General features: G+C 35.9%; 2 protein-coding genes across 3 annotated transcripts; both read right to left on the bottom strand.

Moving 5' to 3' along the window:
• Positions 1-3,820: 3,820 nt before the first annotated feature.
• Positions 3,821-7,950, bottom strand: LOC132625012 (LOB domain-containing protein 36-like). Of its 2 annotated transcripts, XM_060339777.1 has the most exons (5): positions 7,652-7,950; positions 7,243-7,306; positions 5,826-6,516; positions 5,164-5,451; positions 3,821-4,055 (listed from the first exon to the last, which is right to left on the bottom strand). In XM_060339777.1, the coding sequence occupies exons 3-4, from the start codon at positions 6,466-6,468 to the stop codon at positions 5,204-5,206; spliced, it is 891 nt and encodes a 296-aa protein (XP_060195760.1). In that variant the 5' UTR covers positions 6,469-6,516; positions 7,243-7,306; positions 7,652-7,950; the 3' UTR covers positions 3,821-4,055; positions 5,164-5,203. The 2 variants fall into 2 exon arrangements, with proteins under 2 accessions (XP_060195760.1, XP_060195761.1); XM_060339778.1 differs by lacking the exon at positions 7,243-7,306.
• A 10,669-nt stretch (positions 7,951-18,619) lies between these two features.
• LOC132624322 (uncharacterized) lies at positions 18,620-24,189 on the bottom strand. Its single transcript, XM_060339120.1, has 6 exons — positions 23,907-24,189; positions 23,670-23,839; positions 23,010-23,573; positions 19,462-20,160; positions 19,162-19,168; positions 18,620-19,110 (listed from the first exon to the last, which is right to left on the bottom strand). The coding sequence occupies exons 1-6, from the start codon at positions 24,187-24,189 to the stop codon at positions 18,620-18,622; spliced, it is 2,214 nt and encodes a 737-aa protein (XP_060195103.1).
• Positions 24,190-26,510: the final 2,321 nt, after the last annotated feature.

Here is a 26,510-nt window from a genome sequence, read left to right as displayed (position 1 = left end):
GTATAAGCTATATTCAATGTTTTATGGTATCACAATGCAGTACTTGTCGTGGAAATATGTCAAGAAAAGCTCAACAACAGACCATAATTTCTCCTTCGCCTTTGTCAACAACTGCAACATCGGGAAAATATTAATTTCTCCTAGTTTAGGCAGTACTTAGGGACCACCTGAAATCTCTTCATCTCTTTACCCTTTAATTGAGTAATGAATTTGCATTGATTAGCTTATACGTTAGCAGATGGAATTAAAGGGAATTAAATATGTAAAACCAACCGTGTTTGGAAATTTCAGAAGTTAGTGTAAAGTTTACTTTTATTGCAAACGATATGGATTAGTGTCGTCACAAAAATTTAAGCAGTAATGGATATAAAAGATTTAATTTACAATAAGGAATATGGAAGGATGTCTTTCCCTTCTAATTTCGCAATGAATGTAATAATTATTAGACTTATTGATAGAGTAATTTTATTTTCAGCAAATATTTTGAGGGGAATATAAGAGAAAAAACTCAAAAAATTGAGAAAAAAGATAACTATTAATGGAGATCGTAGAGAGGTGTCACATCACCTTATCTATGCCTAGCTTTATAATATATATTGATTTTTGGGGTTAAAGTCTTTAATGATTCAATTTGAGTTTTACCTTATGTTGGATTAACTTATTTATTTTTTTCTCAATTAAACTTATATTGGCTAACCCATTTTTGGGGAAAATAAAATATTTACGGTATTCAAGTAATATAAAAAATATTTGATGCTATAAATTGTTATATGATGACGTCAATGAAGTTAACTTATAAATAAAAATTGTATTTAAAATTAAATAAGTAAAATTATTGATATGACGAAATACTTTTTTAGGTGTTCCTTTGAATTAAATCATACAAAAGGAACCGAAAAGTTAATGAAATTATTGGTTTTTCTTACTTTAATCTTTCCTTTTCCTAAAAAAAATTGTTAACAAATGATGTATTTTTTATTTTTTTTATTTAATTTCTTTTTTTAAGAAATATCTATTGTAATTCCATAAACGTGTATGTAATTACTTTTTTCAAATATTTTTAGCTATATATAAAAATAATTTTTAATTACGGAAAATGGTCAAATATGCCCCTGAACTTTGAGAAATAGTTCATCCATACCCTTCGTTATATTATTGGGTCAATTATGCCCTTGTCGTTATACTTTGAGTTCAAATATACACTTCTTTTATACTTCGAGTTCAAATATACCCTTTCTCAGTTAAAATTGTCCAAGATGGACATGAGATATGACGTGGTACTAACAACTCGGCGACGTGGACACCACATGGCATGCCACCTCACCACCCCAACCCATTTACCCCTCTCTTCCCCTTCTTCTTCCACCACTACCATCTCCTCCCCTCCACAACCTTTGCAACCATTAGCACCACCACACCGATTGATTCAGAATATAATAAAGTACCGATCACGATATATCCAGAATATTTCGAATTCAATTAATTGATTCAGTTCAGTCACTTCTATTTTCCCTTTGATTTTATTACCATTAACGACAAAGTAGGGAAAAAAGAGCGGACTGAGGAAAATGAGAATAATATGGAGGAAAATTGGGGAATTAGGTGACTTTACTACCATTATCAAATTTCTGTGGTTTTAATTATTCTGTCACTTCCTCTTCTCCAAGGATGAACAAAAATGTGAAATTTCTTTATGTCAGATTATTCATTAGTTAATATGGGTCTATTTAGTATTCAATTTAGACAGGAAAATTTGACTACGGATTTTGGTGTGCGATAGATGAGATTTGATAGTGCTAATGGTTGCAAAGGTTGTGGAGGGAAGGAGATGGTAATGGTAGTGGTGGAAGAAGAAGGGGAAAAGAGAGGTAAATGGGTTGGGGTGGTGAGGTGGCATGCCATGTGGTGTCCACCTCACCAAGTTATTAGTGTCACGTCATATCTCACGTCCACTTTGGACAATTTTAACGGAGAAAGGATATATTTGAACTCAAAGTATAAAAGAAGGGTATATTTGGACTCAAAGTATAACGGCAAAGGCATAATTGACCCAATAGTATAACGAAGGGTATGAATGAACTATTTTCCAAAGTTCAGGGGTATATTTGACCCTTTTCCATTTTAATTAATAATTGAGCATGTACTAAGGTAGAAAGAGAATGTCACGATAATGTTTTTACTTGTCTATAGAATATTTTATAGGATAAAATAAATTTGAAACAAGTGTAATAATAATTTCCATATAAAAGAAAGACAACAAACTTTTTGATCAATTTTGAATTGGTTGAATAAATGAATTTTTTGTAGTGTCACTATCACCTTTTCCACATCATCACTCCTTATAGCATTAAAAAAAACCCATATAGCTATTTATATTTACCAAAATAGGTGAAAACTTGCAAGATAATTAAAGCTTCAATTATGTGTAAAATGGATTAAAAAAACATTTAGATTTGGTTGAAAAATAGATTTTTGTAGTGTCACTATCGCGTTTTACACATCATCACTCTTTGTAGTATTAAAAAGCCCATATAGTTATTCATATCTACCAAAATAGATGATAACTTTTAAGGTAATTAAAGCTTCAATTGAGAGTAAAATGGACAAAAAAAATCATGTGAGAACTACAAAAGTTAGGGATTCTCCCTTATATATAGTAATGTTGCAAGTATACAACAGTGTATTTCAACAATTTTTACTCCATGATACCTTCAGAGATTAGAATTATGTAAATTGTATATCCCGAAGGTATATAACATTCAAAATTGTACTGTACAATTTTGTAAATGGATACAGACGGATAGTTTTTTTACTCAGCCTGAATAATCATGTAAAAGTCTCATATTTTAAAGTCAAATAGCACATGGCCATCGAAGCGATTTCATGAAATCTATGAGTCCAACTGTAACTGGACAAAAAATATTCCTTAATACTGTATCCTTTATGGAAGCTCTGAAATCTATAACAAAATTGAGCTTTTAGGAGACAGTGGCAACAAGATTATAACCAAAAAAAAAAAAAAAGTTCAGGTCAATAATGTCAGTTCTTATTCTCTTTCCAGATGCAGCTGTATTTGTCTCTGATAATTTAGTATTTTAGTGCCAGTTAGAAGAAGCGTCCTATACTCATATTATGCTGATATATGCACAGTTCCTTAATTGCATTGTATGGGAAACGTACTATACTTGTATTTTCTTTCCACTTTTCATTCATGTATCTTCTGATTGACGTTAACGAGTATAGATTAACCACCAAACCCAAAGGATCCAAAGGCTAGGTTGATCCAGAATTTAAAATTTATGAGTTGTTACAGTAATTTTAAATTAATTTATAATGAAACTGGATTTACAATCAAATATTTATAAATTTTAGTGACTTTTTTTTTATACAAACACTATTGGGTTCCCGGGATCCCGTACCTAGAGTTTTGGATTCACCCTTGGAACGATCTATTCTTTTTAAAATATTAGTGTCCGTGCTGGTTCAAAAGTGCACACCTCGACTACTTTACTAGATATATACTTGTTATCTTTCATTAGCATAAGTATACGTAACTCATCCACGAAAACTTGGACAGGTGAAAAAAATTACTTAATGTATCTTGTCTTTCTTGAAATTTAAACTCTGATCTCTCATGATTGTTACCCAGTTATTAGAGAGTTAGGCCACACCTTTGGGTGCAACAAGAGAAATTTATTCGCACTCCTCTTGAGAAAGAGGATATAATTAAGTGACAATAAGCTAGTCAAAACTGAAAAAAGGAAAATATAAAAGAAGTCTAATTAACAACAAAGGAACAGAAAAAAGAATGAACTGTATGAATAAATCTGTATGATTGCCGCACAAAGTCAGCATCTATAGGTAAATGAAAGACAATAGTACTAGTTTTCTATGGTTCAAAAATTCACCTCCCCAATAATTAAATCATGTCCTTTAACAACCCAAAAGGGGGTGACAAGAAAGAAAATTCTGAAAAGAAGGCCAGATACTTGCCACCTTTCACTATCAGAGTTGAATATCCTCATTTCTATCTCCATCTCTCTTTTCTTTGTAAACTGGTTTATGCATCAGCCACAGAAAAATAAATGTTAGACGAAAGGTAGTTGCATCCAAAAGTGTTTTGTGCACAGACAATTTAAGCAGAATTATATCATTGAATAAAGTTAACCTACAAGGACAGGTAATTCTTCATAGAAATTAATATGATAAATTGATAAATAGAGTAGTAATAAAATATTATAACTGATTAAATTGCAATGACAGTGTAATCCTTTACATGACATATAAGTTATATCTTAAAGCCTTTAGTATAATTGCTTGTTGAAAAAAAACACTAGCTATCTTGCTTTACGAATATAGTAAAGGAAAGAAAAGAGTACAAGTCACAGAATCTTCCTTTTTTTTAGAATAAAAGAAATGAGAGCAACCTAAACATAGAACTTAATTAAACCTACAGTCTAATGTCAACTTCTGCACATGGGTTTTAGGTTTCTTGAAGCACATTTCAGTGTTGACCGTCCATGAAGAAATGCAAGAATTGCATAACTGCCACAATAAATGTGGATGAGTTCAACAACTCTAGGTCATGTAACTTTCTAATAAGACTGCTTTTGTTACTTGCAATATAATAGTTGTAACATGTACAGTAGGTAAAACTAAACTATCATTTACACTATCTCAGTATTGATTATTAAAATCCACTGCAATATGCATCACACTAATAAAAAATCTCAATTTTCCCACAAATTTCTCAATGAAAAAAATTCAGTGCTATTTCCCACTGAATGTCAGCGGAAAAAACATAAATAGTAGTATTTTCACACGAAAAAGGTTAGAAGTTTTCCAGAGTTTCAATGAGAACCTGTTTCCCACCATGCTTTTTCCCACTGAGTTGGTTCAGTGAGAATGAGGTGAAAAATCATGTTTTATAACACAAATTTTTCACTAAATGTCTGTTGGAAAAATGCCTTTTTTCTAATAGTGTCAGCACTAAACTACTATACCTGATATTGTATCTATGAGAGAGAGAGAGAGAGAATATTTAAGAAGTATAGAGAATTAGAAATAAATGCGACCAATCATCCCTCAAGGAAATCCAATTACACGAAACAAGAGCAACAAATTAATGTAAAATATGGCAGAGTCAAGAAAGAAGAGACTTACCAAGATTAAAAAATTGTTAAATAAAAAGTCTTGAATGACATTAACATGAAGGACCAATGCTCCTTTCCTCTTCACTTTTGGCTGTTTGTTGCTGTTGTGGTGTCTGTGGCTGTTGCGGTAGCTGCTGCTGCTGTTGTTGCTGGAGCAATTGATGCGGTTGAACCTGAACCTGAACCTGGCCGCCATGCTGGTCCTGCTGGGTTTGCTGATTCTGATAAGCATTATTGTCAAAGGAGGCCAATGCCAATGGAGAACTCATCTGATGAAATCCGGTAGCAGTTACTGGCGCTGACAGAGACAGATTCAGAATTTAGTATTGATGAGTTCAAAGGTTGCGAATTCTTTAAATTAAAGAGTTCAAAACACATAAGGGAAAAATGTACTTTTTATAAATGGAAGTCATTTTTCTTTAGACTGTCGAAATTTTTAACTTTATATTGCATGATACGATTACACTTGCAAATTATTACTACTATAATTAATCATTAGTATTCAAAAATTTCATTAGAAAACGTTGTGATTTGCTACTGGAAAATGCTTTTCCCTCACCAACCACGCATTAAAATATTTTCAGGTGGAAATCTCCGGTGGAAAATTTACTTCCGTTATGCAATATTTAAACTAATTTTCATGATTTTCACACACACATAAAGAGCCACTACCTGCAGCATCAAATCCATTGTGATATTGCTGTGGTGGTGGCTGTTGTTGCTCATAAGTTCTCATCATCTCCTGTTGTTCCCTCGCTGCCATTACTGCGGCTAATTGATGAGCTTCAATCACTTGTTGTTGATTCTGTTGTTGTTGTTGAGGATCGCGCATCACTAATTGAGCGCCATGTTGTTGCATCCCTGCTGGCATTCCTAACATTGGTTGCATATTATAAGGCATCATAGTAGACGAAGACGGATTATTCGGATGCTGTTGAATATACCCCGGGTGTTGAAGCATTGGCAACATTGCTTGCGGACCAATATACGTTGCTAACTCTTTCTTAGCATTCAATAAATCATCTTGGATTTGCTTGAGCTTATGCTGAAGTATAGAAATTAGGCCAACACAACCGTAAACCGGATCACGAAGGCGATATTCAGCCTCATAGGCTAGGGAATTTACAGCATCTTCACGTTGAGTCGCATTTAATTCGTTGAGTAATTTAGCCACGTTACTAGCCCCAAACACCCTGTGGACATTGGCGAATTTTTGAGGTTGATCTGGTGGGAAATACGGTGCAAAAACACATTCTTGAGTGCATTTTCGACGCAAGAATTTGCATGCTGCACATGGAGAATTGGACGATGACATCTTTGGCCTCCCTATTGCTGTAGACAAATGAATGTCACCTTGTTGCTTCTATAATAGCAAGAAAAATTATGAAGCCTCAGAAAATGATTGACCTAATTTAATCTGAGAAATATGTACATATACTGGTAAGTTGTAACAAGAGGCATTTTGCAGTATGATAGATAGAATATTAAATCAGTAAACAAGACATAATAAAATTGAGTATGTTAAAGGATGCATGGTATTTAAAGAAGCTGTTTCCTTTAACCATTTTGGAGTAGAAAGGCATTAAAGTCATATTTAAGCAAACATGGCAAGTAAATATATTACAGTATTAATTTATATCTATAGAATAAATTAAGAGGTCCTTTAATTTATTCATTCAAGGAAACTAGGGAGGTGTGAAAATGGAAGTTGAGGGTGATTAGTAACAAAATTGCTGTTCTAGCCAATTCTTCCTAAAATTTGCAAAATCAATTAAGAAAAAAAAGCAAAAGGTGGGATTTTTAATCATTTATGATGTCTTTGCACCCAAAAAAAAAAAAGAAGAAAAAAAAAAGGCGGTTATGTAGAGAGGCAGTGGTGAAGAGGAAACTTGCAGTTGTGGTTTAAGATCTGAAGTTCGTAAGTGAATCAAGATCTCTATAGATCAACAAAAAAAATTATGGATTTTCCTTACAAAACCAAACTTCTTCTCGAATTAACAAAGGAAATATTACAACAAACACAGCAGTAAAGATCCAAAACTCAAAACGAGGGGATAAGAGAAAAACAAAACATCAACGAAAATCTCACCTTTGTATTTTCAAAACCTCTATAGATCAAATTTTAATCCTTCTCTTTATTTCTCTCATATCATCTGCCAAGAATGGAGTGAGTAGAAAATGAACAGAAAGACCATAAACAGGAACTAATACTTAGATCTTCAACTTTCCGAAGGGTCTCATGTTATTATATGATACTGAATAAAATAGTTAAGGGCATGGTTGACGTGTATCTTTGTACTTTTTAACTTTATGTCATACTTATAATCAAATGGTTCGAGTTTTATCCATGAAAATTGAGAGACTTCTAGTAGAGCGTGCTTCTTCTTAATGGGCCTAGTGTAATGCTAATCTGAATTAATTGAACTAGTAGATATCATATACTAGATGATTTTAGAAAAACAAAAAAATGGAAAACAAAATGAAAATCGACTACTTACCTTTATAAAAAGAAATCAGGGAAAGCATTCGAAAATGAAAGATTCATTCTTGATCATAGGAGAGAGTGGGGCCTTAGGGTTGCAGCCAGAAAATTCTCGATTGGATCTTCAAGTTTTCACGATCCCAATAGAAAGAAATAATACAACAAAAAAGAGAAATGTTTATTCTTGTAGGTTTTTATTATGAATACATGAGACAGAATTTGAGTGCGAGGGGGCTAGTCGATGCAAGAGATTAAAAAGGAAGAGATATCATTACTAGTAGTACGAAGTATAAGTCATTTTATTATATAGGGAATAGGAGTGTAAATCAATCAACTTCCGGGGGCCTAAATGTGAAAGATGAGTTGTGGTGACCGCGTAAAAAGGAAGAAGCCTCCACTCTGACTACAATGAATATATGTGAATCTGAGTAGCCTCTTTGTCCCTGCACCGATTTTTTACGGTCAAACCTCTTTACAACAGCATCGTTGTGTTCGAAATTTTTCAGTTGTTATAGTGAATGACTTTTATATACTTATAACAGCATTGACATTTATTTAATATTTAGCTGCTATAGGCAAAAAAGATGCATAAAATCTAATTTTTATTTTTAATTATCAAATTCTAAACTTAATCACACTTTGTATAACGAAGTAAAATCTTTTATGATGAAAATATATATATTCATATAATATTTTTTTTGTTGTAATAGTGTATTAAATGATTAAATATTTTGTCAAAATCTGTACACTTATTATTGGTAATCATAGATATTCTATTTTTTTAAATATGGTTAATTATTATATTACCAAAAAAGAAGATAGCCATTATATGGGGGTTAATTTTACAATGAACGTTCTGTTATAAAGTTGGTTGTTGCTGTTATAGGTGAAATGTTGTTATAGAATATAGAGAAATAAAATATAACATAAAAAATCTGTTCCGAAAAAAATTGGTTGTTATAGAGAGATGTTGTTATATGCGGATGTTGTTATATGCGGTTGCCATTATAGAGAGGTCTGACTGTATTTCCAAATTTATCCTTATTATATTACGACAATCCTAATCTAGATTAACTTCTGTTAGTATAGTATAGACTTTGTTATAAACATTAATTATTAAAATCATACAGTAATATATATGCACGAGCAGCAAGTCTAAAATTATAGGTAAAGTATAATTTGATCAGTGACAACTTAGTAAAGATAATAATTAACTTAGGTTATGCTATAATAATAACGTTAAAGTTTTTAACTGATGGTGCATATAATTTAAATTATGATCATAATTGTTGCAAATATTTTTACCCTAACCCCAACCTCAGCCCCCAGTAACGCATCCAACATTATAGGTGGGGTTCAATTGGAACCCCTTAACTTCTGACATGGGGGATAAATTTATATGTAAAAAATTATTAAAATTATAATAAATAGTAGATTTAAATTTTGGATCTGCCTCTGCAAGACCAACCCCCTCGTCAACCCCCCCCCCCCCCCCCCCACACACACACAACAGAAAAACTACTCTACGTGGATTTCTGCAAAGATGAAACTGTATAGTTTCAGAAAATTTTTTTCCTCCTAAATTCGTCTAATTACACATTTATTGTTGTGCTATTTATGTAATAGTCGGTGTCTACATCATAATAAAATTATAGTATCAAATTATTACAACTCTCAAAACATTATTTAAACACATCGTACAATATTCTCACGTGCATGAGAAAAGAAAAATTCTTAATAGACGTAATGCATTAAATGAAAGTAATTTTATTTGAAAATTGTACTTATTATGATTAGACTCTTGGTATATCTTAAGATTAAATAACATAGTTGACCAAATTATGAGTCAAATTAATATATGTGACTTCAACCCGAGGTGTTATTAATTAATTAACTATTTGGATGCTATTCTAATAAAGTCTCGTATTCATAGTTTCATAAACAGAGTTTTTCAAACCCTCTAGTCGTTTCTCTAAATGACGGTGAATTAAATTTAAAATAAATAATTATCAGAAAAAGAAGAATATTAGCCATATATCTAATTTCGGAACAGACATACAGCCAAATAAGGGGGAAAATTGATAAGTGAACACAAACTTAATGTTTGGCTCGATATGAAATCTTTATGTTACCCGATCCCTGTCCATGTATAGGCTCCGTATATGTAGTGATCTGTAATTTTTACATAATAAGTTCAGTAGAATATAGTTTACACAATTTGAACAGGTCGAATACTTTTATTTTAATTTGCCCGATTAAGATCATTCAAAATCTGGTCAAATCTTTAAATACAAGTTATTCTTCTACATGGATATGCACATTGCCTTAATGGTCCTAAAATAATATGGGCTACTTCTTTATTGTTGGTTTTAGACTAAAGTATTACTCTCTCCGTCCATTTTTACTTATCATGTATGTTAAAATAGTTGTCCACTTTTACTTGTTCAGTTTGAAAAATCAAGAAATAATTTACCATATCATACTTGTTTTACCCTTATTATTAATTATTGAGTTGAAAACTTCAAGGAATTATTAGTGATTGCAAACTTTTAAAGTATGTTTGATTGATTTAAAATGATTGTTAGTGGTGACAGGTACTTTTTCTGAGTCGAGGTCTACTAGAAACAGCCTCCCTACCTCACAAAGATAGGGGTAAGTTCTACATACATCATACCCTCCCCAGACCTTACTTGTGAGATCACACTGGGTTTGTTGTTGTTGATTTCAATCATCATTAGATGATTTAGTAATAATTGAGGGTAATATAGTAAAATTGCCATTCTATTTATTGTTCCTTAAAGGGGTATGCAAGTCAATACAAGACAAGTAAAAACGGACGGAGGGAGTATTTAACTTAATCTCATCCATCCAAACTTTTGTGAGTTTTCTTTCTGTTAAAAAGGAAAGAGACATATATATAGTTGGAATAAATTTAATCTTAAACTACCACTTACCCTTAATTAGAAGTTCTTATAGCCACAATTTTTTTTTTTATTTTTTATGCACACTGCATTGTCTATTATTTTCCTCAAAAAAATTACACTGGCTTGGAGGGGGGCTTCAGTACCTGACCTCCTTGATTTTTAGAACAGTAGGTTACACTATCCTTTTAGCAAGCTACAAACTTCTATCAGTCACAGTCTTAGCAAACTATATATATAAAGATGCATTGAAACTATAAGAAGTTAATGCATTTACAGAAGGTTTGCTCACGGAGGTTCGAAGAACCAGCCGGAGTTTTTCTTCACTTGTCTCCTGAAGGATGGGAGATCAAGTTTGTTCATTCTTAAAGGACCTCTAGCCTCCATAGGTAGGTCTCCTTCAATCAAAAAAATTCTTGGGGCCTGTACTTGTGCAGCGTATTTGGCTAGAGCATCCGCAACCTCGTTCCCTTCTCTGTAGCAGTGTTGAACTGAGATGTTTCTACCTGTCATCTTTGCCCTTATTTCATCGATAATACCTTGAATCCTCCATGGGGGTTTAAGTGTACCATTTAGCATTTGAACCACCAATAATGAGTCCAGTTCCACTTCTAATGCCTCAAACTGTTGATTAACACACCAAGAGATTCCTATCAGAGCTGCTTGAGCTTCGCTATAATTGTTCGTGTAGAATTGGGATGGATATGAGAAGGCCATGATCATGTTCCCAATTCTGTTTCTAACAATACCACCAGCTCCAGCTTTTCTCTGATTCTTCAGATAACTTCCATCTGTGTTGAGTTTCCACTTGTTGCCTGTTGGTTTAATCCACTTGATCATTTTACTTGTGATTACTGCCTTGAAATTCTCTGCCATAAGACAGACCTTGTTCCAGTTCCATGTGTAATCAATGTACTTGAATTTCTTCCCAATGCCCACCTTGATCTGAAAAAGAGATTTGAAACATATATTAGAGACTGTGGTCTTTTTGTTTTCAAATTTTTGTTTACACCTTGCTTTCCAAATTTCCCAACATACTATCACTGGAGTGATAAGTAGCAAGAATTTATGGACTAAGCTCCTTGGTTTTTGTTTCCACCACTGCCAAAGAATGGCTTGGACTGAATTTGCAGTGACCGTAAATCCCAGAGGTCTCGTTATATTCTGCCATGTTTTTTTGGCCAGTTCACTTGCAGCGAAGACATGGTCACCTGTTTCCATGCATGCTACCCTGCAACAACAACAACTGGGGCCCTTGTTAATGTTAAATCTTGATAAGTAAGCATCTAGAGGAAGATTTTTCTTTAAAAGTTTCCACATGAAAAATGAAATCTTAAAAGGAATCTCTTTAGTCCAAATGTACTTATAAATAGGAGGGGCCACATTTTTATTCCTAACAATTTCATAAGCAGTTGAACAACTAAATGTTCCATTGCTATTCAAATTCCATATTGCTTTATCATCCTCCCTTTCATTGCCAATAGGGATATTTTTTATCATTTCCAGGATGTTCCTTGGAATAAAAGGATCATTTTCATTCAACTCCCATTGCTGATTATGTAAAAAGTGTTTAACCATTACATTTCTAGGTTTGGGAGTTGGATTAATCATTTGATAAAGGGACCCTTTAAAAGTCCAGTTATCCCACCAGAATAAAATTTTACCAGAATTAATTCTCCAGTTGATATTGATCTCCATTTTATCCCTAATGTGAAGCAGGTCCTTCCAAGCAGCAGAGTCTTTTGAAGCTATCATTTTGGAATTGAGATTGCTTCTTTGACAATATTTGGCTTTTAAAAATTGTGCCCACAGAGAAGGCTTAGTTCTTAGTCTCCACCATCTTTTAGCAGTGAAAGTATGACAGATGTCCAGCAAACTTTTGAAGCCCAGGCCTCCTTCTTTAACAGGAAAGCTCATGTTCTCCCATGAGGACCAATGATAGCTGTTTTTCCCGTCTTTTTCACCCCAAAAGAAGTTAGCAAACTGCATTTCAATCTCATATAAAACTGTTACTGGTGGCATCAGTGCAGCAAATATATGCAGAGTTTGAGATTGTAAAATATGTTTAATAATCACAGCCTTACCTCCAGGTGATAAGAATCTACCTTGCCAACCTGCAATCTTATTGATAATCTTTTTGGAGATATCAGAGAAATAAGAGATTCTTTTTCTTCCACAGTATATAGGACAGCCTAAATAAGTGAAGGGGAAAGTAGCCTGTTTGTAACCAGTCCACCTTCTTATCCTTCTGTTATAGATCCTGTCAGTCTTACTATGAGTTAGAAAGCAAGTCTTATCCTTATTAATTTCCTGTCCTGAAGCTCTTTGATACAACTTCAACTGTTTCATAATAAGCTTAATAGAGATTCTATCAGCAGATGTGAATAGAACAAGATCATCAGCATAGCTCAGGTGATTAATTTGAGGGCCTTTTTTATGCATTGAGAAACTAGCGAACCTTTCATTATGGTGAAGATAATTCAAGGCTCTGGTAAGAGTTTCAGCTGCAATAATAAAAAGAGCTGGGGACAAAGGGTCTCCTTGTTTTAATCCCCGAGAGGATTTGAAGAAACCAAATCTAATGCCATTAATAATCACAGAATACCAGTTATTAGAAATTAGTCTATAAACCATGTTAATAAAGAAATCGTCAAATCCCATCTTCCTAAGAATAGAAGTAAGGAAATTCCAAGATAATTTATCATAGGCTTTAGACATATCAAGCTTGATAACAACATTGCAATCATTAGATTTGGATCTCATACCATGAATAATCTCTTGTGTCAAGAGAATGTTTTCGGTAATCAGTCTTCTTTTAACAAAACCAGTTTGATTTTCTGAAATAATCTTAGGCAAAATAGTGTTGATTCTCAAAGCAAGAATTTTTGATAGAATTTTGTTAGAAAAATTGCTTAAACTGATAGGTCTAAGCTTTGAAAAACAATCAGGAGAAGTGACCTTAGGGATAAGAGCTAAACAAGAGTGAGTATAAAACTTAGTGAGTTCAGCTCCATGAAAAAAGGAAAGAACAAAGGATAATACCTCTCTTCTGATGATTTCCCAGCAGTGTTGGAAAAATAAACCATTGAATCCATCTGGTCCTGCACAACTATTAGGATCCATAGAATCTATTGCCATTTTGATTTCCTCAGCTGTTGGAATTTTGGTCAATAGAGTATTGTCCTCTTGACTAATCAAGTTGTCACAGTCTTTAACAAAGTCCAAATTTAAATCCCTCTGGTTTTCAGAGAACATCTCACTGAAGTAATCTGTGGCAGCTTTAGAAATGTCAGTATTACCTTCTACCCAATGGCCCTGTTGATATTTGATTTTAAAAATCTGGGCTCTCCTTCTTCTAGCCCTGATAGTACTATGAAAGTACTTAGTATTGGAGTCTCCATCTTCAGCCCATTTTATTCTAGCCTTTTCCCTGATGATAGAGTCTTCCATTTTCAACCATTTTATATATTCAGCCTTAGATTTATTGAGAAGCATTCTATCAATATCAGAGTCTGAGTTCAAATAAGCTGTTTCAGCTTCTGAAACTTGTTTTTCTAGCTCCTTAAATTTCTCAAAAACATCTCCAATGCTATGTCTAGACCATTTACTTAGTTCCTTGGCTAAAAACTTAAGCTTTTGTTGTAACCTCCACATAGGATTACCATAAACTTCAGTGTCCCAAACATTTTTAACCAATGGAAGAAAGTCCTCTTGCTCTGTCCAGAAATTAAGGAACTTAAAATACTTGATTACCTGTCGATTGTCCTCTGTGCAGTCGACCAGTAATAGATTATGGTCTGATCCAGTTTTTGATAGATGCTCCACATGAATGTTTTGAAATTTGGTAGACCATTCTTCATTGTACACAAGTCTATCAAGTCTCATATGTATCCGTTCATTTCCTCCTCTTCCATTGCACCAAGTGTGTATATTACCTGTAAAACCTGCATCAGTCATTCCACAGTCTTCCATACAATTAATAAAGTCAAGACAATTGCTTAATCTAAATGGAACACCCCCTTTCTTTTCTTCTGCTTCCATTATGGAGTTAAAGTCCCCTCCAATGATCCATGGGCCATTTATGATATAATTTAGCTCTCTTAATTTCTGCCACAGGTGTCTCCTTTTATTTGCTTTGGATCTAGCATATACAATTGTTATCCAAGACATGTCTGCATTTCCTTGTAGCTGAACCTGCAAAGTAACTTGTTGTCTACTTTTGGACAGTACTGAACAAATGATGTTAGCTTTCCAAAAAATCCAAACTTTACTATGAGAATTGGAGATATCATGATCAAATCCAAGCTTTCTCCTAAATTTTTCAATTTTATTACTTTGTAAAAAAGGTTCCTGCAAAGCAATAAAATCAATTCTGTGAAGTTTAACTAATTTAGTAAGTCTATCGAAAGCACCTTGAGAGGTTATCCCCCTAATATTCCATATTATGAGCTTAATCATAAAGAAATTTTAGAGGGGGTAGCCATTTTTTCAGCTTGTTCAGCTTTGTTTCCTTTTCTACTGTTTTTACCTTTCCTGTTTTTGCTACCTCTTGGTGATAAGCCTTGCTGATTTATGACTTGTTCTCTTTCCTGTGTGATAGGGTCATTGATGTCTCTTGGACTTGGAGCAAATACTTCAACCAAGCTGTCCAGGATTTGCTCCTCTTCTGCTGCAGTAATATTCTCAAAACTGTTTGGCACCTCCTCATCTGATGAAATTCGTGCTATTTGTTCCTCGCTGGTGTCATAACATAATTCCTGATCTGAATTATGTTCTATATCCGGGCCATGTTTATCTTCAAGTGGAATGAACTTGACATATCCCAAATCTATCTCCAGTCTGCCTCCTTTTTGTTGCAAACATTCAGTATCCGCAGTAATAGGAGACATATGCCCTTTATGTTCTCCTTTAGAGCTACTTCCCTGGCTGTCTAATAAATCATCTCCAATTTCTCCTTTATTAACCTCCATGCTATCTAAAGATTTATTGTTCTTATAATGCTCTGTTCTATCCAGATTTTCCCTAGCATATTCTTGCTTTGGTTTCTGTTTATCCCATAGCATATTCTTGAGGAATCTAGCAGCATTTACTTTCTTCCTTTTCTTTCTTTGCTTCTTCTTCTGCCCTTTAGCTCCAACACTTTCCAAATTTAATTTTTCCTCTATGCTTCCTGTTAAAATAAGAGGTTTTTCTGGTGCCTTTTCTTGCTCTTTCTGCTTGCTTTGTTCAGCTACTAAAAGCTTATTAACCTGATTTCTTGTATCTGCCACCTGTTGACCTTGATTTTGATTGCCAGAATAGTTCTGAGCATCTTTGGTGTCAATACCTTTCGTTGTATTGACTGGGTTTGTGGGCTTATCAAAAACTTTCTTGCTCTTTCTCTTAGTGACTTCTATGAACCCATCCTCATCTTGCTTCTTTTTTCCCATGTTGGAACCACTTGGTACATTGCTGTGTTTCTCATTGTGCCTGTTCTTAACCCCTTCCCTTTCCCTTTCATGATGTTGTGTTTCAATTTTTTCCTCTTGATTCTTGTTATTTTGTCCTTCGACAGTAGCCTCCTGTTTACCCTCCTGTTTATTTGTTTTTCTCCTAGCTTCCACTTTGCACTTGGATTGATCATGACCCTGTAATCTACAAGTTCGACAAAAAGCCGGAACACCTTCGTATTCAATTTTTTGATAGTAACCTTTCAATCCAGCTCCTTTCTTTTCTATCCCAATGAAAACAGAATTCGGAAGAGGTTTCTCCGGGTCAACCTCTACCCTTACTTTAGCAAGATTTGGTCTGGTTCTAGTATTTGTTGCAATGTCCCCTTTTATAGGAATCCCTACTTGCTCGAGTATTTGACTCAGATAATTCCATTGATACAAATGATATTTCAAACCCGGAAGCAGAACCCAAATTGGGGCTAATGAGGTTTCCTCATTTGGGTCAAAATCCGGAGACCATTTAAACATTCTCATCAAAGAGTCATTAGTAGAAATAAATCTTCTAAAGTAAACGTCGTTGAGATCAGCTTCATTATCAAAATCTAAGAAAATATGTCTATAATCGTAAACACCTATGCGAACCTCACCTTTTAGAGGAATCTGCTCACGAAATTTGCTCCGAATTAGGTCGATTTGAGGTCTGACATACGTATATTTACCCACCAAAGTCCATTTGCACTGTTCCGTCATCACCCCGTAATAGTTATCAGCATCAAAGATTGCCGCCGGTGTGCCGTTGTGGGTTGTTTGCCTTGCCTTCACTGGGTAATTATTAATAGGGATAAATTGTTTATGGGTTCCTTCGATTGCCCCTTTATAGTTGTTGTTTTTCAGATTTGGGTGTGTAGAAGAGGTCGCCTCTGTTGTTGGGTCCTTTGGCTGCTCACTACGCGCCAGAATTCCGGCCGTCGAAGTTGCCATAGGGAGGCGCGTGGGTGGACGCGCAGTGGTTTCAATGGCTGTGTTGAGTATGGAGATAGAAAAGTTGCTAACAATGGTGTAAGGTAATTATAAGGTACAACTATCACACTGGAAAGTAGCAAGATTATTGCACTGGGAGGCGCGTGGGTGAATCTATTGCCATTGTAAAGGTTAGCAACGGTAATGTTTTCTAGAGAGAAGGCAGACCTTCTCTTTCTAACTAGATAGCCACAAAAATTTATGAAATGGTTAAGACCATAAATTTCAAATGTCTTACTTTGTTTTCTTCAATTTCATATCTTTTTTTTTTAATAAACCATCTCCACTCCTGGAGCATGGCTTCCATTTTATTCATTTCATCAAAAAGTTACAACATTCAGGGGATTTGAGGTCACTCTGCACCTACTTGATGGAAAACAATTCCATGTACAGCCTTGTAGGATTTCATTTACGCTTCCAAAAGAATCTAGCTACTATGAGAGGGTGGACCTCACCATTCTAACTGAGTTGTTCAAGGCACATCAAACAGGAAGTTCCTATACATTGATCTATACATGCAGAAAGAGTTTTTAACTATGGAATTCCTAAAAGATGGTATTTGCATTTTGTCAACTTTCAACTCTCCTCTTGTTTCTCTTGGTAGTTCTTGAAAGTTGTTCATCCATATGGTGTGTCTTCGGCTTAGTCCCCAGTTGGCAAGGCTGTCCGCAGGCTTGTTGGATTCTCTGTAGATGTGATGAATTGATTTGTCTTGGATAGACTCTGGGTTGTGTTGAATCAGTTCTACCATGTACATCAAGCTCCATGGTGGTTTAGACTTGCCAGTGATCCACTCAACCAGAAACATAGAGTCACTTTCTATTTCTAGTTTACCTCCTCCATTATTCATAAACCATTCTATTTCAGCGCCATTGCCTCAGCCATATTGTTTGTAGTATTGCCGAGAGGCATAGCATAGGTGATAACAATATTGCCCCTTTGATCCCGCATTAATCCACCCCCTTCACTGGGACCTGGGTTCCCTTTTGAGCATCCATCTGAGTTCAGTTTTAGGGACCCAGGTCCAGGGAAATTCCATTTAACAGCAGTTGTTTTGAAGAGGGGATTTGCTTGTTCTGTGATTTCCATGAAATTACTCCAGTGCATGACAGGATTGATTGTGTTAAATTGCTTGTGGACCAATAGCACCGTCTGTTGATAAGTGTTGCTTATTACTCTAGCCTTGGACATTTTGATATCTTCGAATCTGCTTTTGCACCTTTCTTTCCAGATCTGCCATAACATGATGCTAGGAATGATTTGTAGGACCATTTGCTGGACATGATTCTTCTCCTTCGTTAGCCACCACGACAACAGCCTCTGCCTGATGCTTCCCCCTCCTTCTTTGATGCCAAAGATCTAGTGGAAATGCTTCCATACAACTTTGCTGATCATGCTATCATGGAAAAGGTGTTCCTGAGTCTCCTGATGACCAAACCTGCAGCAAGAACATTTTGATGTTAGGTGTATTCTAAGTCTGCTGAGATTGTCATCAACAGCAGTTCTGTTCCTGAGCAATCTCCAGATGAAAAATGAGATTTTGAATGGCATTTTTTTATGCCACATCTTTTTGTTGACTAGAGAGGTATGATTAGCCTCTCTCATAGCATTCTATGCTGATTTACAAGTGAACTTCCCATCACAAGTTGGAGTCCATATAGGGAGATCACTATGATCTAGAGAATGAATTTTGATATTCTGAATGTTGTTCACCATCTCAAGAGGAAAAATTTTTAAAAGCTTATTCGTGTCCCACTCCTTGTGGTGGATATAGTGGTGTAAGGGGCTGTTGATGGAGGTATTGGTGTTAAATCGAGCAAGTTTTCCTGTCCCCATCCAATTATCCCACCAGATGTGGGTATTGCCTTTATTGATCTTCCAGTGGAGTAGATGATCCACTTTGTCTCTAATCTTCATGAGTTTTCTCCATGTGTGTGAATGAGTATAGTTCCACTTTCTAGCCATCGGGTGAATTCTCATAGAATACTTGTCCTTCATAAACTTGGTCCATAAGGACTCGGCTGTTCTGAATGTCCACCATAGCTTAGCAGAAAAGGATTCTGCAATTTCTTGCAGAGATGTTACACCAATGCTCCCTTCATCTGTAGGCAGACAAAAATTAGACCAAGTAGACCAATGATATTTATACTTACCATCGCACTGACCCCAGAAAAAGTTAGCAAAGATACTTTCAATTTGTTTAAAAATAGTTTTTGGAGGCATGCATATTGAAGTAAATGTACCGGAATAGCACTAAGTACATGTTTAATGAGTATAATTTTACCACCAATTGACAGTGTTTTACATTGCCAAGAATCCGGTTTTTGGAGAATTTTGGTTGCCATGAAACTAAAATATTGAATTTTTTTCCTTCCCACAAAAATTGGGCAGCCTAAGTAAGTGATGGGGAAATTAGCTTTTTGGAAATTTAGGATGCCGGCCACAATATTCACTCTTTTAGTAGAAATAGAGTCATCCATCAGAAAACAACTCTTCCCTTCATTGATCATTTGCCCAGAGTTTTCCTGGTAATCTTTTAGGCACTTCATGATTTTCATGAGGGTATAGGTTTTTCCAGAAGAAAATATGATGATGTCATCAGCGTATGAGAGATGATTTATAGGAGGGCCATTGGTAGGCATATTGAATCCATTGAATTTATTATCCTCGAAAAGCTTGTTGAGCAGCCTTGAAAGCACTTCCGAAGCAATAATGAAGAGACCCGGCGATATTGGGTCACCTTGTTTAACCCCCCTCTGAGATTTGAAGAAACCATTTCTTTTACCATTAATGCAAATCGTATACCAGGCATTGGACATCAGATTCCAAATGATGAAAATCCAGTGCTCATTGAAGCCCATTTTCCTCATAACAACACAAATGAAATTCCAGGAAATCCTGTCGTAGGCCTTGCTCATGTCCAGCTTTATCACCACATTCCCCCCTTTGTTAGGCTTTCTAATATCGTGAACAATTTCTTGTGCTAGGAGTACATTCTCACCTATAGCGCTTCCTTTCATGAAGCCACTTTGATTAGAGGAGATAATCTTAGGAAGGATCTTGGAAAACCTGTTATTGAGAACTTTAGAAACAATATTGTGAGTCACATTGCTGAGGCTAATTGGCCTGAACTCTGAGAATTCCTGAGGATGCTGGGATTTGGGTATTAAAATAAGGCATGTGCTGGTGAAGTACTAAGGCATAGGTGTGCCTTTGTACACCGCCTTCACCATGCTGACCAAGTCATGCTCAACTATACTCCAACACTTCTGGAAAAAAAGACTGGAAAAGCCATCAGGTCCTGCAAAGCTATTAGGATCTATGTTGAAAGTGGCATCTTTTGTTACACCCCGAAAAAATTTTGCGTCACCAAAAACTGTGGACGGCTTAGAATGGGCCAAAGGGCCAATACAGCGCGAACGCACCCCCACATGGCACGAACGCGCTGAACAAAAAAATCTGAAAATCAATTTCAGAATGAAGGTTGTGTTATAAGAAGGTAATAATGGCATATATATGACATTTGGAGACCATATGGTGTAAATAAGTTCCTATGTTAATTGACGAAAAGTCCTCGTTGCTGCAAGCTAAGTGGGGCCCATATGTCGGAGTTTTATAAATGACATATGAAGATACATACGGATAGTATATGGAAAGTTGAGCAAGTCCTAAGGAGGACCCATAAGCCAAAAATGGGCATAAGCCCTCCAAAAGGACGACTTAAGGAAACATTTTAGGATGATCTGACTTCCAGGGGACAAAACGGCATTATAAATTTAGAATTTGGCAAAACGCTCAGAAATAGAAGTTGTAGATAATTGAATTAGCTTTCCAACCATAGGTCGTGGGCCCTCATACGATATCAGGATCAAAAGTTATGACCGTTTTACTGAACGAACATCCAGTCAGAAAATTTAACTCTGCGCGATCGCGCATGAAGGCAGCGCGATCGCGATGAGCAATTTTCCAGCTACTTCTGGCAGCTTCCAAAACGGTAATAAAGAGGGGGAGACCCCCTCATTTTCATCCTAAACCACGAAAAACACCCCCAAAAACTCTCCAAAAATCTGGAGAGTTCTCCCCAACTCCCCAAGCCAAATTTTTGCCCAAACCAGGTATAATTTTCCAATTCCAGTCCGGATAGCGTATAGTTTTCGCTGCAGAATCATATGGCAGGCGTGTGGTGGCCTAAATTTAGCATGAAAAAGTGGAGATTAAGAAATATTAAAGGGATAAAGGTATGAATCTCTTTCTATTTGTGCTAATACTAGTTTATTTACGAAGAATACGCGATTAAATAATTGTATACTGAGTTAATTAGTTATGAAAGTTGGAAAACAGCGTGTGGGCTGTTTTATGAGATATTTTGGAGTTGGAAACATTATAATTGATGTTGGTATTGTTGTTGTTGTTGTTGGCTGCTGAATTAAAAATTCGGGCTAGGCACATAAACAGGGGAGATGCTGCCTGATTTTCGGCAGAATATAAAATAGTATAATTTGAAATATGGTACAAGTGTACGATGAAAAGGCTAACATTAGTGTGAATTATCTTAAATGTAGACTTACAAGCTCGGACACATAAGCGTAGCTAATAGGACGTGGAACAGGTATGTTAAGGCTCGTCCCTTTTCTTTCAAAGGCATGATCCCGATATTGTGAATTTAAAATTGTCCCCATATCTTACTTGTTTTTAAAAGTTAAATGTCTATGATTCTAAGGTATGATTACTTTCCCGATAACCCGTCAACGTTTTCCAAAATGTTCGTATTTTTCCAAAACAAAGGTTTATGGTATTGTAAGCTTTTATGACCAAAATGATGGATATGTATTACAATGACAACGCTGACGTCAAATATGAGAAAATGTCTATGACAGATATGTTGACGATATGTTCCTACCATGAATATGACAATATGAAAATGTTAAATTATTTCTTGATTTCTCAATTCTATTATGAATAAGGACTATTTTAAAGGTTCTAAGTATGTGAAACGATGCCTTATGACCCGGTTCTATGTTTTCTCATGATGACACTCTCCATTGATAGTCTCGCCTTATATTAATTGTCCCTTTAAGGTGAGGCACGAGGTCCATGGCTAATCCATAATAAAATCGGAGATTACCGACCTTACGTCACCCCGATGGACTTATAGCATTTCTTGGGCTCTCCTGCATGCTGCTCACATGATATATGTATATGTATATGGGAAAAAGGGCCAGAGCGCTATAGACGCTGATATATGAACATGATACATGTATATGTATATGGGGTAAGGGGAAAGGTAAGGCGCTATAGACGCACAGCCACCTGATCAGTTGGAGTATGATACATGATATCGTCCCGGACGCGGGATATATGGGCGAGCCGACGTATTTCGGCGCTATGACATGATATGATATGAAATGATATGATATGATACGACCAGACAAGCATGCATGGCATTCGCCCCCAGGGGCACTCATATGTACAGGTTACTCTTTTATCTTATGACATATTCTATGTTCCATACAGTTATTATTCATGCCTTACATACTCAGTACATTGCTCGTACTGACCCCCTCTTTCCTCGGGGGCTGCGTTTCATGCCGCGCAGGTACACCCAGATGAGTTGAAGCTAATATAGAAGATATTCCAGCAGAGTTGGCGAGCTCCACTTGATCCTGGAGTGCTACCGAGTCAGAGTACATGTGCTACGATGTCTGATAAATGTTAGAGACTTTGCAGACAGAGTCGTGGGTATAGGATGTCGGTATTGTGAGCGGCTCCACTAGCCTATGTGTCACTTTATGTGATGTTATAAAGTCCATATGATCACAGATTATATTGATTGAGTACGATGAAAAAAAAATTGAAAGCTTTACTATGTTTTCCACTCCTTATTAATGCAAGAGTCTGAGGAAATTAAGTACGTAATAAGAGTCAGCGGGTTCGCTCGGCTCCGAGTATGGGGTCGGGTGCCCATCACACCCCAGTAAGATCGGGGTGTGACATCTTTAACCTCTTTGCTAGAGATTTCCTCGTTGAGAATCTGGTTGTCCTCACAGGTGACAAGGTTAGGAATGCAGTCCAGGATGCTGAGATCAATATAAGTGTGATTTTGGGTAAAGAGATTCTGGTAAAAGTTAATAGCAGCTCTAGCAATATCCTCTTCTTCTTCTATCCATTCATCGTCATATTTAATTCTTTGGATCCTCATATGATGCCTTCTTCCCCTTACCACCGAGTGAAAGAATTTAGTATTTTCGTCACCCTCTAATTGCCACTCGAGATGGGCTTTCTGTCTCCAATAAGCATCCACCTTTTTATGATGAAGAACCACATCGGCCTTAGCCTTATTTAAAAGCATTCTGTCAGTTTGGTCTAAAGTATTCATATATTTCTCCTCTTGTTGAATGACAAACTCCTCCAGTTGGTTAGCTTTAATGAATATGTCACCAATCTTGTTTCTTGACCACTCACTGAGGGCTTTGCTCACTTTTTTCATTTTCTGTTGGATTGACCAAAAAATGTTACCATAAATATTCTGATTCCATTGTTCTTTGACGGTATCTTGAAAATCTTCCTGATCAACCCAGAAATTCAGAAATTTAAAATATTTGATAGTGTTCGTGGGCTGATTTTGAAGAGTAATAAGTAAGGGGCAATGGTCCGAGCTCACCCTAGCAAGATGTTGGACAGAGATGGAGGAGAACATAGATCCCATATCATCATTAGCAAGCATTCGGTCTAATCTTTTCCAGATGATATCCTCCATTTTCCTTTCATTGCACCATGTAAAAGCGTTTCCATTATAACCCATGTCAACAAGCCCACAGTCAATAAGGCATTCTATGAAATTCAAACTCAGTAAGGCATTCTATGAAATTCAAACTTTTGCTCAGTTTATAGGGGTTACCTCCAAGTTTCTCTTCAGGACCTAAAATACTGTTAAAGTCCCCACAAACCATCCAAGGATTATTGAAAGTAGAGGCAAGAACTCTCATGTGTTCCCATAGCTGCTCTCTAGCCAGAGATCTAGATTTAGCATAAACCACCGAGAGATAGATGAACGAATTATTACTAGAGGTATGGATCTTGCAAGTGAGCATCTGTTCATCATTAGCATACACATCACAAATCAGGTCAGTACTCCAGAAAATCCATATTTTATTACTGCTGTTTACTGCGCATCCCTGCATACCCAGAATCTGTCTTTAATTGTCAATCTTTTCCTCTTTGCTAAAAGGCTCTTGAAGGGCTACAAACGAGATTTTAAACTGTCTTATAAAACTTTTGAGTCTCTCAGTAGCTGCTTGGGACTTTATGCCCCTGATATTCCAGTTAAGGACCTTAAACATTAAGGTTCCTACTGGATTTTTTTTAAAGTCATTCTTTCGACTCCTAGTGGTAGGAGCCTTCTGGACATGTTTCTTTTTCTGCTGGTTCATACTGGGGATAAAATCAGGGTCTTTATCCGTACCATGATCACCCTTGTTATCTGTGGACTCCTTCTTCTTTTTGTTGGTGGTGACATGCTGAATTTCCTCCTCTTCTTCCAGAGAAACATCTGATGAGTCATCTGAGGTATTCTCCTCAGTGGAGTCTCCTTCTGCCCATTCATCAGGTGGAGTTTCTTTCTCATTGTTCTCTTCCCCAGTGATTAGAAGCTGTTCACGGTCCTCTAGGGCATTAAATCTATTCTTTGATAGGTTGGGATCATCTTCATCGTTAGGATAATTCATAATCCTGCTGCTCTGCCCTATTTCATTTCTTTTCTTTGGGAGTTTCTTTTGCCTTTGCTACTGACTGTTTGCCATTCGTGTTAGTGGATAACCACTTGCAGGTCGTTGGGATTCTTGATGGCATAAGAGATGATTTTAGCAGCTGCAGCTGGTGACGCTTGGACTTCACTTCGAGGGGGACTCACTACCTGGTTCATAAGCTGAGTCTCCTGTAGTGTTTCTGAATCAATTCCTCTGTCCATGAGCAGGTTGGCTGCCCCGTCATGGTCTTTACTTAGAGGTACACTCACTTTATGGTTCAGCGATTGATTTTCCTGGTTTGTCACCACATTGATAGGATTTCCTGAGCCATTTTCTATGCATATCATTTGATCCTTTGCTCCGTCCTGATCATGATCAGTCTTCTCATTGTCAGAGTTGTTTGGAGTAGCATCTTGTACCACATCTGCTGTCTTATTCAAAACTAGATTATTGTCATTTGGCTGCTTGTTGATGTAAGTTGCAGGATGGGGTTTATCAACTCCAAAAATGGCTCCTGTAGGTTTGAAAGTTTGCTTTGGAGGAGCACTTTTCCCTCTAGTCTACTTTACAGGGGCACTTTTCCCCCTTTGGATTTTATCATCAGTGTTCCTTTGAGCCATTCTGCCTCGCTGATCCTGACCCTTGTTTTCAGCCAGAGTTCCTGCAGATACCACCTCTTTCTGAAGATTTGATCTAGATTCTTGAGGATCCGAAGGGGGAGGGTCCTTTTGTTCCCTAGGAGTATTGTACAATTTGACTCTCTCCAATTCCTTTCTTTCGTTCGCCTTTTTCTTTTCAAGAACACGACACTCCATTAAAGCATGGCCGAGCTTTTTACCGTGTTTACAGTACTTAGGTATGCTTTCATATTCAAGCTTTTGCACAAAGCCTCTATGAGGCTCATTATCATCCTCTGTTCCAATCCAAACGCTGTGCACTAACTCTACTCAAACTATTAGCCTGTTTGGCCTAACTTTTGAAAAGCCTCAAACATTTTTTTCCAGGAAGCACTAAAGAATTTATTATATCACATACTTAAAGAAGCACTTTCCAAATGAATTGACTAACAAAAATTGATTCTCTTGATCAAAAGTATTTCTCTAAAAGACTATTTTGAAAAAATGCTTCTCAAAATAAATCGTTTTCAAAAGTGTAGTGCATCATTACAATTTGCACGTATCATCATATAAATTCAACTTTGAATATATTTTTCATGAACATTATTTAAGTCTAATCTAATCAGAAAAGTAATAACATGGAACTGATTGAAGTCTATAAATTAAAATATAAATATTTGAAAATCTCCACAATCTTGTTTGAATTCTAAGATATATTATTAATCATTGTTAACAGCAAAATTTGACATTTACAGGTCGAATAATTAGTCGAGTTTGATCATAATCTGAATGATCGCCAGGTCAGCATTGGACCAAGCATGTTTTAGACTCAATTTATATTAGAATATATGGCTAGGTCCAAGATCTGCAATCAGAAGATTATGGTTAAACATAATTAGTTACCACATTGTGGAGGAAAAATTATGTAATTGTTTTATGTAATTGTTTAACTAAGTCAAAATAAGATTTTGAAGCGGTAGAGAATCAGTCAATAACTGTTTCTCCATTATCATAGGATAGATAGACTGTCAACATTTACAAATATTGAAATTGAGTTTTACTAAAATACTCTCACAAAATTATAATCTTTGAGGAGGTAAGGTAGTACTCTCTTAGTTCATTAATAAATAAGGTAGAGGG

Source organism: Lycium barbarum, chromosome 12 (assembly GCF_019175385.1).
Source record: "Lycium barbarum isolate Lr01 chromosome 12, ASM1917538v2, whole genome shotgun sequence".
NCBI lineage: Eukaryota > Viridiplantae > Streptophyta > Magnoliopsida > Solanales > Solanaceae > Lycium > Lycium barbarum.
Note: the sequence above shows the minus strand (reverse complement) of the source record. Positions and strands in the feature narration are given on the sequence as shown.

Coding starts and splice junctions, on each gene's coding strand:
- LOC132625012 (XM_060339777.1), bottom strand. CDS start 6,468: ATGTCATCGTCCAATTCTCCATGTGCAGCATGCAAATTCTTGCGTCGA. Junction 5,452..5,825: donor CAATGGATTTGATGCTGCAG/GTAGTGGCTCTT, acceptor TGTCTCTGTCAG/CGCCAGTAACTGCTACCGGA.
- LOC132624322 (XM_060339120.1), bottom strand. CDS start 24,189: ATGCAGGGATGCGCAGTAAACAGCAGTAATAAAATATGGATTTTCTGG. Junction 23,574..23,669: donor CTGTCCAACATCTTGCTAGG/GTGAGCTCGGAC, acceptor TGGGTTGATCAG/GAAGATTTTCAAGATACCGT. Junction 20,161..23,009: donor AGGAAATCTCTAGCAAAGAG/GTTAAAGATGTC, acceptor CCCAAATCCCAG/CATCCTCAGGAATTCTCAGA.